This window comes from Leptodactylus fuscus, chromosome 1 (assembly GCF_031893055.1).
Source record: "Leptodactylus fuscus isolate aLepFus1 chromosome 1, aLepFus1.hap2, whole genome shotgun sequence".
In the NCBI taxonomy this organism is placed as follows: domain Eukaryota; kingdom Metazoa; phylum Chordata; class Amphibia; order Anura; family Leptodactylidae; genus Leptodactylus; species Leptodactylus fuscus.
In genome coordinates, this window is record NC_134265.1 from 277031784 (window position 1) to 277044793 (window position 13010).

Below are 13010 nucleotides of genomic sequence, written 5' to 3' on the forward strand. Positions count from 1 at the left end.
GTGTGACAATGCTTGTCTCTGAAACTCACAGTATAAATATAAGCTGGCACAACAAGAGTGCCCACAGGACCAGCTTCTGCTTTCATTACAATGGCCACTGCTGGTAAAATGCTACATTACTGTAAACCTGGTATAAACGTCCATATAGTATTAATATTGTACTTACCTTGTCTGTCACACTTGGAGTTCCATTGTCCCATTCACCTGATGTTTGCATAGATTTATTTATGCTTTTACATTTTGCGTGTGTGTATATGTAGATGGGACAACAAGCAACCAGTTATATTAAATATTTATTTGTAATAACAATGTACATTTTGTTATTATAATAAACATTGACAATGTTTTGTCCAACATTCAACTATAAAAGTTTTTTTTTGGGGGGGGGGGGGGATAAAATGTACATCATGTATTTAGTTATACAGTTAAGTATCTCAAACATCAACATGTAAAACTACTTGTGAAAAGAACACAGTATAAATTATTGACAGCTATGGCAGGCCCGTAAATAACCACTTGTTGGAGAGCAGAATGGCAGAAATAGTCTGCAGATTAATAATTCTGCTAGTTCACAGAAAATTCTAAAGGGTAAGCTCTTTGTCACCTCATTCCTCTTATAGAAACAATATATGAGGTCGATCCCAAAAGTACATATGTATAGGAGTTTATAAAAGATCCAGCTGTGCTTTATAGGCTGCTTCTTATCCACCACAAAGCCGCCTGCTATTGTAATGTCTTTAACAACCTGAGAAAAGATTCAGCAAGACGTGGTCAATGTCATGACCTCTTCATTCAATATGCATCTAAATATTTCACATGGCATGAAAGGGAGTGCCCTTGGTGGGGTGCAACCTAACTGTCTTGGCAGCACCTCACAGTGTAGAGCATCATCTGTGCAGCTCATCTAATGGGGGATTGGGAGTGTAGTATGTCATAGGGAACTTATGTTTCAGGAGATCAAGGTAAAATTCCCGGGGGCCCCCTAGTGGCCAATGTCTTTAACTGTTTTGGAATTAAACAATATGTCATGACTACAGGGTAATAGGGTACTGAATTAAACAAGTTAACTTGGATATAACTTATATTTCAAAGAAAATGAATATGTGCACCAAAAGGTGAAATCTCTGATAAAAGAGCATTGAAAAGAAAATGCCCAGGTTTCACAAGTCTTGGACCAGGAGGTAAGATGTGGCTCTGTCAGTGTATCAAGTCCATCATCAAGCTGATACAAACTGCTTGGCAGGCCAGCTCTTCATAACAGTCCTATAAACATGGTAGAATTGTTAATCTTTCCGTACTCTTCTTTTACGGAGGGATTTCTTTAAGTTGTCGCCACAATCTGCACTTTCGTCTGCTTCTTTCATCTGGTGAGGAAAGGTAAAAGTCGTTTAGAAATCCTACATCACAGCTCAAAAGTATTTGTCTCAGTCAGAGACTTGTCAGCCCCTCTGTTCAGTATACGAGTTTGGGGGGGGGGGATTTGAAGAAAACCGTGAAAATGTGGTCTAATCTGCAGGCATCATGTTATAGAGCAGATGCTGTGCAGATTGATATCTAGTTTTATTGGAAAAGATTCTGCAGATCTTGTCATTTATTCTTTTATTCTCTTCTTAGAAACAGTAATAGAGTCAAGGAGGTGGTGCCATCAGTGATCTGCAGCCCTCCATATGTGGATGTCTATACATTGTCAGTCACCCAGAATGGACAGTAGAACGTGGTTGTTAAGGTGATTGGGCCCCCTGATCTACTGGGCCCCTGTGCAGACACGGCAAGACACCCAGGAGTCTCCTAGTTTTCAGGTCCCCTTGCCCAGTCACCTGATGAATAACCTGTTTCGGCTGCCGACTCATTAGTATTCACTGCACTGTGACGTCACCTCAGTGCAGTGAATATTAATGGGGAGATCGCCCATTAAAATGATTAAAATATGGCTTTAGGAATTTTTTGATTATATTTATTTTAATTAGCTAGTAGTAATCTGAAGTCTAATATTATTATATGGCGTCTGAATATATGTAAGGGGGCAGTCACATGACAATTTGATCATCAGTTTAACTGATCAGTTTAGCAGATACAAAAAACTGATGCGAAAAACAGATGAAAGCAGATGTAAACTGATGACCATCCGTTTATATAGTTCATGTTCAATAAAAACGGATCAGTTTCTGTTCGTTCGTTTTTGGGACACAAAAGTGTGGCTTGTCCTACTTTTCTATCCTACAGCAACTGGTTTGTTTTTATGTAATATTGATTCTGTAAACGTATGGTCATCATTTTACATCCGCTTCATTCGTTCATCTGCTTTTCACATCAGTTTTTTTTATTCTCAAAAATGATGACCAAAACATTGTGAATAGGCACTGTGTGCCCTTTTATGAAGGCCACCCCTCCCCCTTAAAATGCCACTTCCATTTTTTTCGTGTCTTGTCATTCGCAAGGAGAACTCTTCTCTCCAAAAGTTTCAATATAGAAAAAAAATGGCAGACTTCATTATAATCTATGAGGTCTGCAGGTTTCTGCATTTTAAGTGGACAGGGTCTCTGTCTTTCTGGTCCCCATACGGACCTGAACGACAGAGACTTGCATACGAGTGTGAACCTAGAACAGTGATGGCGAACCTAGGACACCCGTGTCAAAGGTGACATGCCAAGACATTTTGGGTGACATTCTCTGAACCAAGTGACAGCCGTAGGGGTACACCTTCCTTGAGCAACCTGAGGTAATCCCACATCGCATACTCACCAGTCTTCACTGCTGTAAAATCTTCTTTCTTCCTGGTTTCTTGCATCATTTGGTGGTTTCACATGCAACCTGCCGTTTAGCTCCGCACCCAAATTAGCGTGTAGCTCCGCCCACCCATATTGGACTATGAAGTACAGGCAGCAGCAACTCCATTCTGTGTTACATACAGAGACTGCCTGTCTCTGCTATAATGAACACAATTGAATTAGCTAGCCTGATAACTGGGAGAACAGAAGACATTCAGAAATGAAAGCAGCTCCTCTCCCCTATCTGAGTGCAGGAAGGTAGGTCACGTGGTGTAGACACAGGAATAGCTAGATACACAGGCTCGCTCCCTGCACTTAGCCCCTCCTCCCTCCCCCCTGAGAGCAGCAGATACATCACTTGACTTTTCAGCAGATAAGTCAAGGGCTGTGTCAACAATGAATTGAATAAAGTAAGGGCTAGTTCACACGTGAACTGCCCGCGCGGGTTTTGACACCGAGAGAGACGCAGCGAGCCGCGTCTCTCTCTGGTCAATACCTGCCTGCCGCGACCATCGCAGTCGCGGCTTTCCCCTCCGCTGTCGGCTCAAATGAATGAGCCGACAATGGAGGGTGCTGCCGGGGGCGGAAGCCGCGCGGCTCAACCCGTGCGGCTTCCGCCTGAAGATAGGGCAGGTCGCTTCTTTTCTCCGCTAGCAGCAGCCCGCCGCTAGCGGAAAAAAGAAGCCTGGCGGTCTGCATAGACCACCATTGTAAGGGGAGGTTTTGGACGCGAAATCCGCTGTCAAAAACCTCCCCTGGGCTCACGTGTGAACGAGCCCTAAGATAGTGGACAAACAAAGCAGTTTTGCTGAAGCAGTGTATTTAGGAAAAGTCTTACATCCACATTAACAAGAGGTATAGATAGGATCCTTGTAATGGGACAACCCCTTTAACTGGTGGCTCATGGAGTAAACCGGGGAGCAGCATTTTAATTTTTTTTTTTTTAAATCGGCAGCTGCTTATTGGGTAATTGCAATATGCATCTGTCCACACTCTTGTGCTGGCCGTCCTCTGCTGCCTCCTCTAGGTGGCGCTACATGTTGAAGAACATTGGGACACTACGTATTTTTCAGGTTTAGTGTCCTTTTAAAGGGGTTGTCTAAGGGCCCTTTTAGACATATTCCCCCAATATTCATTGCCATCATCAGTAATAATCTCTTCTAGAAACGCTCATTGCCATTAAAAGCCCTGTCTAATAAAGCGGCCATTTAGTTGACCATCTGACAGCTAATTGCATGTTATATGTAGGTAACAGATGCAGATTATCAGGAGCACATCGCTGGGTACAGTCAGGACATTGCTATTGCTGATATTAGTCATCATTGTCAGATTGATGGGGATCCAAAACCAAGCACCCCTACAGATAAGCTAATATCTGTACAGTATACAGAGCCATCTGCTTCCTACTCTGTACAGGTGCAGAGAAGTGTCAGGTGAAATATACTTATAGGCCACCAGTATCTACTCTTGGACACAAGGGGATATGAATAGAGATGAGCGAACACTAAAATGTTCGAGGTTCGAAATTCGATTCGAACAGCCGCTCAATGTTCGTGTGTTCGAACGGGTTTCGAACCCCATTATAGTCTATGGGGAACAGATACTCGTTAAGGGGGAAACCCAAATCCGTGTCTGGAGGGTCACCAAGTCCACTATGACACCCCAGGAAATGATGCCAACACCTCTGGAATGACACTGGGACAGCAGGGGAAGCAGACTAACACACCAAAGACCCTCTATTACCCCAACATCACAGCCTAACAACTACACACTTTACACACTCAATACCACCTCTCTGACAGTAGGAAAACACCTTGAAACATGTGTATTTGGCACTTGCAGTGAGGAGAGCTTGTCACCAGCAGTGAATTTGGCCCTTGTAGTAAGTTGAGGTTGGCACCAACATTTGTTTTGAAAATCAGGGTGGATTGAGCCTCTAACCAGCAGAGTTTGGGCAAATTCATGGTGGAGGGAGCCTCTAAAAACCCCAGTTTGGACCAATTCATGGTGGAGGGAGCCTCTAACCAGCCCAGTTTGGGCAAATTCATGGTGGAGGGAGCCTCTAAAAAACCCAGTTTGGACCAATTCATGGTGGAGGGAGCCTCTAACCAGCCCAGTTTGGGCAAATTCATGGTGGAGGGAGCCTCTAACCAGCCCAGTTTGGACCAATTAATGGTGGAGGGAGCCTCTAACCAGCCCAGTTTGGACCAATTAATGGTGGAGGGAGCCTCTAACCACCCCAGTTTGGACCAATTCATGGTGGAGGGAGCCTCTAAACAGCCCAGTTTGGGCAAATTCATGGTGGAGGGAGCCTCTAAAAAACCCAGTTTGGACCAATTCATGGTGGAGGGAGCCTCTAACCAGCCCAGTTTGGACCAATTAATGGTGGAGGGAGCCTCTAAACAGCCAAGTTTGGACCAATTCATGGTGGAGGGAGCCTCTAAAAACCCCAGTTTGGACCAATTCATGGTGGAGGGAGCCTCTAACCAGCCCAGTTTGGGCAAATTCATGGTGGAGGGAGCCTCTAAACAGCCCAGTTTGGGCAAATTCATGGTGGAGGGAGCCTCTAACCAGCCCAGTTTGGACCAATTAATGGTGGAGGGAGCCTCTAACCAGCCCAGTTTGGACCAATTAATGGTGGAGGGAGCCTCTAACCAGCCCAGTTTGGACCAATTAATGGTGGAGGGAGCCTCTAACCACCCCAGTTTGGACCAATTCATGGTGGAGGGAGCCTCTAACCAGCCCAGTTTGGACCAATTCATGGTGGAGGGAGCCTCTAAAAAACCCAGTTTGGACCAATTCATGGTGGAGGGAGCCTCTAAACAGCCCAGTTTGGGCAAATTCATGGTGGAGGGAGCCTCTAAAAAACCCAGTTTGGACCAATTCATGGTGGAGGGAGCCTCTAACCAGCCCAGTTTGGACCAATTAATGGTGGAGGGAGCCTCTAAACAGCCAAGTTTGGACCAATTCATGGTGGAGGGAGCCTCTAAAAACCCCAGTTTGGACCAATTCATGGTGGAGGGAGCCTCTAACCAGCCCAGTTTGGACCAATTAATGGTGGAGGGAGCCTCTAACCAGCCCAGTTTGGACCAATTAATGGTGGAGGGAGCCTCTAACCACCCCAGTTTGGACCAATTCATGGTGGAGGGAGCCTCTAAACAGCCAAGTTTGGACCAATTCATGGTGAAGGGAGCCTCTAAAAACCCGTTTGGACCAATTCATGGTGGAGGGAGCCTCTAACCAGCCCAGTTTGGGCAAATTCATGGTGGAGGGAGCCTCTAAACAGCCCAGTTTGGGCAAATTCATGGTGGAGGGAGCCTCTAACCAGCCCAGTTTGGACCAATTAATGGTGGAGGGAGCCTCTAACCAGCCCAGTTTGGACCAATTAATGGTGGAGGGAGCCTCTAACCACCCCAGTTTGGACCAATTCATGGTGGAGGGAGCCTCTAAACAGCCAAGTTTGGACCAATTCATGGTGGAGGGAGCCTCTAAAAACCCCAGTTTGGACCAATTCATGGTGGAGGGAGCCTCTAACCAGCCCAGTTTGGACCAATTAATGGTGGAGGGAGCCTCTAAACAGCCAAGTTTTGGGAAATTCATGGTGGAGGGAGCCTCTAACCAGCCCAGTTTGGACCAATTCATGGTGGAGGGAGCCTCTAAAAAACCCAGTTTGGACCAATTCATGGTGGAGGGAGCCTCTAACCAGCCCAGTTTGGACCAATTAATGGTGGAGGGAGCCTCTAACCAGCCCAGTTTGGACCAATTAATGGTGGAGGGAGCCTCTAACCACCCCAGTTTGGACCAATTCATGGTGGAGGGAGCCTCTAAACAGCCAAGTTTGGACCAATTCATGGTGGAGGGAGCCTCTAAAAACCCCAGTTTGGACCAATTCATGGTGGAGGGAGCCTCTAACCAGCCCAGTTTGGGCAAATTCATGGTGGAGGGAGCCTCTAAACAGCCCAGTTTGGGCAAATTCATGGTGGAGGGAGCCTCTAAAAAACCCAGTTTGGACCAATTCATGGTGGAGGGAGCCTCTAAACAGCCAAGTTTGGACCAATTCATGGTGAAGGGAGCCTCTAAAAACCCGTTTGGACCAATTCATGGTGGAGGGAGCCTCTAACCAGCCCAGTTTGGGCAAATTCATGGTGGAGGGAGCCTCTAAACAGCCCAGTTTGGGCAAATTCATGGTGGAGGGAGCCTCTAACCAGCCCAGTTTGGACCAATTAATGGTGGAGGGAGCCTCTAACCAGCCCAGTTTGGACCAATTAATGGTGGAGGGAGCCTCTAACCACCCCAGTTTGGACCAATTCATGGTGGAGGGAGCCTCTAAACAGCCAAGTTTGGACCAATTCATGGTGGAGGGAGCCTCTAAAAACCCCAGTTTGGACCAATTCATGGTGGAGGGAGCCTCTAACCAGCCCAGTTTGGACCAATTAATGGTGGAGGGAGCCTCTAAACAGCCAAGTTTTGGGAAATTCATGGTGGAGGGAGCCTCTAACCAGCCCAGTTTGGACCAATTCATGGTGGAGGGAGCCTCTAAACAGCCCAGTTTGGGCAAATTCATGGTGGAGGGAGCCTCTAAAAAACCCAGTTTGGACCAATTCATGGTGGAGGGAGCCTCTAACCACCCCAGTTTGGACCAATTCATGGTGGAGGGAGCCTCTAACCAGCCCAGTTTGGACCAATTCATGGTGGAGGGAGCCTCTAAAAAACCCAGTTTGGACCAATTCATGGTGGAGGGAGCCTCTAAAAACCCCAGTTTGGACCAATTCATGGTGGAGGGAGCCTCTAACCAGCCCAGTTTGGACCAATTCATGGTGGAGGGAGCCTCTAAAAAACCCAGTTTGGACCAATTCATGGTGGAGGGAGCCTCTAAACAGCCCAGTTTGGGCAAATTCATGGTGGAGGGAGCCTCTAAACAGCCCAGTTTGGGCAAATTCATGGTGGAGGGAGCCTCTAACCAGCCCAGTTTGGACCAATTAATGGTGGAGGGAGCCTCTAACCAGCCCAGTTTGGACCAATTCATGGTGGAGGGAGCCTCTAAACAGCCCAGTTTGGGCAAATTCATGGTGGAAGGAGCCTCTAACCAGCAGAGTTGTGGGAAAGCAGGGTGGAGGGAGCCTCTAACCAGCAGAGTTGGTGGAAATCAGGGTGGAGGGAGCCTCTAACCAGCAGAGTTGGGGGAAATCATGTTGGAGGGAGCCTAGTATTAGCAGAATTGTGCAACGCTTATGGTGGATGAGTATGAGGATGCGGAGGAATTGGAGAGGTTGAGTACAGACATGGAGTTTCATGTTGGGGTGCTTTACACAGGTGGGCACAAAAATGAAGGCTCTATCCAGTGGTGGTTCATTTTTATCAAAGTGAGCCGGTCGGCACTCTCAGCTGACATACGGGTGCGCTTGTCAGTGATGATGCCACCGGCTGCACTGAACACCCTCTCAGATAGGACGCTGGCGGCAGGACAGGACAGCACCTCCAAGGCATATAGGGCAAGTTCAAGCCACAGGTCCAACTTCGACACCCAATACGTGTAGGGCGCAGAGGGGTCGGAGAGGACAGGGCTGTGGTCGGAAAGGTATTCCCGCAACATGCGCCTATACTTCTCACGCCTGGTGACACTAGGACCCTCCGTGGCGGCACTTTGGCGAGGGGGTGCCATCAAGGTGTCCCAGACCTTAGACAGTGTGCCCCTCGTTTGTGTGGACCGGTGAGAACTTGGTTGCCTACTGGAGGAACTGCCCTCCCTGCCGCCAACGTCACATGCTGGAAACATCTCCATCATATTCTGCACCAATTGCCTGTGGCAAGCATTGATGCGATTGGCCCTCCCCTCTACCGGAATAAAAGACGAGATGTTGTTTTTATACCGGGGGTCAAGGATAGCAAAGATCCAGTACTGGTTGTCCTCCATGATTTTGACAATACGCTTGTCGGTTGTAAAGCACCCCAACATGAACTCAGCCATGTCTGCCACAGTGTTAGTTGGCATGACTCCTCTGGCCCCACCGGAAAGTTCAATCTCCATTTCCTCCTCATCCTCCATGTCTACCCATCCGCGCTGCAACAATGGGACGATTCGAAGTTGCCCGGAAGCCTCCTGTATCACCATCACATCATCGGACAACTCTTCTTCCTCCTCCTCCTCCTCCTCCTCCTCCATTAAACGCAGTGAAGCGGACAGATGTGTGGACCTACTCTCCAGCTGTGACGGATCGGATGCTATCCCTAACTCCTCTGTGTGATCTGAGTTATCCCTGATGTCAATCAGGGATTCTCTCAGAACACACAAGAGCGGGATTGTAAGGCTCACCATCGCATCCTCAGAGCTCACCCTCCTTGTGGACTCCTCAAAGACCCGTAGGATGTCACAAAGGTCTCTCATCCATGGCCACTCATGGATGTGAAACTGAGGCAGCTGACTTTGTGGCACCCTAGGGTTTTGTAGCTGGTATTCCATCAAAGGTCTCTGCTGCTCAACCACTCTATTCAACATCTGAAACGTTGAGTTCCAGCGTGTGGGGACGTCGCACAAAAGCCGGTGTTGTGGCACATGCAGGCGTTGCTGGAGAGATTTTAAGCTAGCAGCGGCTACTGTCGACTTGCGAAAGTGGGCGCACATGCGCCGCACTTTCACCAGTAGCTCTGGAACATTGGGGTAGCTCTTTAGGAAACGTTGCACACTAGGTTGAAGACGTGGGCCAGGCATGGAACATGTTGGAGTCCGGCAAGCTCCAGAGCTGCTACCAGGTTCCGGCCGTTATCACAAACGACCATGCCTGGGCCCAGGTGCAGCGGCTCAAACCATATTGCCGTCTCATCGAGGAGGGCATCCCTCACCTCGGAGGCAGTGTGCTGTCTGTCCCCCAAGCTGATCAGCTTCAGCACAGCCTGCTGACGTCTACCAACGCCAGTGCTGCAACGTTTCCAACTCGTAGCTGGGGTCAATCTAACAGCGGAGGAGGAGGCGGTGGCGGAGGAGGAGGCGGTGGCGGAGGAGGAGGCGGTAGAGGAGGAGGAGGAGGGGGGTGTTCTTCTCGTGTCCCTGCCAGGAATGTTAGGCGGGGAGACGAGGTACACCGGGCCAGTTTGGGAAGCAGTCCCAGCCTCAACTACATTCACCCAGTGTGCCGTCAGTGAAATGTAGCGTCCCTGTCCGCATGCACTTGTCCACGCGTCGGTGGTCAAGTGGACCTTTGTGCAAAGCGCGGAACTAAGGGCCCGCCTGATGTTGAGTGACACGTGCTGGTGCAAGGCGGGGACGGCACACCGGGAGAAGTAGTGACGGCTAGGGACGGCATAGCGAGGTGCCGCAGTTGCCATCAGGTCCAGGAAGGCGGGAGTTTCAACAAGCCGGAACGCCAACATCTCCTGGGCCAGCAGTTTAGCGATGTTGGCGTTCAAGGCTTGCGCGTGTGGGTGGTTAGCAGTGTATTTCTGCCGCCGCTCCAATGTCTGAGAGATGGTGGGTTGTTGTAAAGAAACGCCTGATGGTGCCTTTGATGGTGCAGGAGAAGGAGATAAGACAGGACCAGGGGAGGATGAGGTAGAAGTCAACAAAGTGGCGGAGGCAGATGAAGTGGTGTCCTGGCTCGTCCTCTGGAGTGCATCGCCAGCACAGTCAGCAGTGGCAGTGGCAGAGGCAGTGGCAGTGGCGTGAACGGCAGGCGGCCTTTGTCCTGCCGTTGCTGCCTGCCACTGATTCCAGTGCTTGGATTCCAAATGACGGCGCATTGAAGTGGTGGACAGGTTGCTCTTCTCAGAGCCCCTAATCAATTTCGAGAGGCAAATTGTGCAGACAACACTATATCTGTCCTCGGCGCATTCCTTGAAAAAACTCCACACCTTCGAGAAACGTGCCCTCGAGGTGGGAGTTTTTCGGGGCTGGGTACGAACTGGAACATCTTGGGAGATTCCGGGTGTGGCCTGGCTTCGCCTAAGCTGCTGACCTCTGCCTCTGCCTCTAGCTACCCTTTTTGGTGCTGCACCTGCCTCAACATCCACACTACTTTCCCCGCTTGACATCCCCCCTGTCCAGGTCGGGTCAGTGTCCTCATCATCCACCACTTCCTCTTCCAACTCCTGTCTCATCTCCTCCTCCCGCACAATGCGCCGGTCAACTGGATGCCCTGACGGCAACTGCGTCACATCATCGTCGATGAGGGTGGGTTGCTGGTCATCCACCACCAAATCGAACGGAGATGGAGGAGACTCTAGTGTTTGAGCATCTGGACACAGATGCTCCTCTGTTAGGTTCGTGGAATCGTGACGTGGAGAGGCAGGTTGAGGGACAATGAAAGGAGCGGAGAACAGCTCTGGGGAGCAGGGACAGTTTGGGTTATTGTTCTGTAAAGCTTCGGAATTTTGGGAGGAAGGAAGACAAGACTGTTGGGTAATAGGAGGAGAGGAGGCAGAGTCTGACTGGCTGCTGGACAATGTGCTGTAAGCGTTCTCTGACAGCCATTGCAAGACCTGTTCCTGGTTCTCGGGCCTACTAAGGTTTGTACCCTGCAGTTTAGTTAATGTGGCAAGCAACCCTGGCACTGTGGAGTGGCGCAATGCTTGCTGCCCCACAGGAGTAGGCACGGGACGCCCTGTGGCTTCACTGCTACCTTGCTCCCCAGAACCATTCCCCCGACCTCGCCCACGGCCTCGTCCACGTCCCTTTCCGGGAGCCTTGCGCATTTTGAATTCCTAGTTAGAAATTGGCACTGTATACCAGTAGTAAAAATTGTGGGTGCACGTAACCCCAATATATTCTTTGAATTCCCAGTCAGACACTGGCACTATATGGCAGTAGCAAGAAATGAGGGTATTTGTATTCCCAATATACTCTTTGAATTCCCAGTCAGACAATGGCACTGTATACCAGTAGTAAAAATTGTGGGTGCACGTAACCCCAATATATTCTTTGAATTACCAGTCAGAAACTGGCACTATATGGCAGTAGCAAGAAATGAGGGTATTTATAACCCCAATATATTCTTTGAATTCCCAGTCAGACAATGGCACTGTATACCAGTAGTAAAAATTGTGGGTGCACGTAACCCCAATATATTCTTTGAATTCCCAGTCAGAAACTGGCACTATATGGCAGTAGCAAGAAATGAGGGTATTTGTATTCCCAATATACTCTTTGAATTCCCAGTCAGACAATGGCACTGTATACCAGTAGTAAAAATTGTGGGTGCACGTAACCCCAATATATTCTTTGAATTACCAGTCAGAAACTGGCACTATATGGCAGTAGCAAGAAATGAGGGTATTTATAACCCCAATATATTCTTTGAATTCCCAGTCAGACAATGGCACTGTATACCAGTAGTAAAAATTGTGGGTGCACGTAACCCCAATATATTCTTTGAATTACCAGTCAGAAACTGGCACTATATGGCAGTAGCAAGAAATGAGGGTATTTATAACCCCAATATATTCTTTGAATTCCCAGTCAGACAATGGCACTGTATACCAGTAGTAAAAATTGTGGGTGCACGTAACCCCAATATATTCTTTGAATTACCAGTCAGAAACTGGCACTATATGGCAGTAGCAAGAAATGAGGGTATTTATAACCCCAATATATTCTTTGAATTCCCAGTCAGACAATGGCACTGTATACCAGTAGTAAAAATTGTGGGTGCACGTAACCCCAATATATTCTTTGAATTACCAGTCAGAAACTGGCACTATATGGCAGTAGCAAGAAATGAGGGTATTTATAACCCCAATATATTCTTTGAATTCCCAGTCAGACAATGGCACTGTATACCAGTAGTAAAAATTGTGGGTGCACGTAACCCCAATATATTCTTTGAATTCCCAGTCAGAAACTGGCACTATATGGCAGTAGCAAGAAATGAGGGTATTTGTATTCCCAATATACTCTTTGAATTCCCAGTCAGACAATGGCACTGTATACCAGTAGTAAAAATTGTGGGTGCACGTAACCCCAATATATTCTTTGAATTACCAGTCAGAAACTGGCACTATATGGCAGTAGCAAGAAATGAGGGTATTTATAACCCCAATATATTCTTTGAATTCCCAGTCAGACAATGGCACTGTATACCAGTAGTAAAAATTGTGGGTGCACGTAACCCCAATATATTCTTTGAATTCCCAGTCAGAAACTGGCACTATATGGCAGTAGCAAGAAATGAGGGTATTTGTATTCCCAATATACTCTTTGAATTCCCAGTCAAACAATGGCACTGTATACCAGTAGTAAAAATTGTGGGTGCA

At 48.0% G+C, this 13010-nt stretch overlaps 1 protein-coding gene across 1 annotated transcript in view; it reads right to left on the minus strand.

Annotated features, from left to right (window-relative positions):
* Positions 1–1071: 1071 nt before the first annotated feature.
* CLGN (calmegin) overlaps positions 1072–13010 on the minus strand; it is a 43890-nt gene continuing 31951 nt past the window's right edge. Inside the window, exon 15 of the mRNA XM_075257948.1 lies at positions 1072–1364. Coding sequence (XP_075114049.1) covers positions 1284–1364 — 81 coding nt within the window. The 3' untranslated portion in view covers positions 1072–1283. The remainder of the gene's footprint in view (positions 1365–13010) is intronic.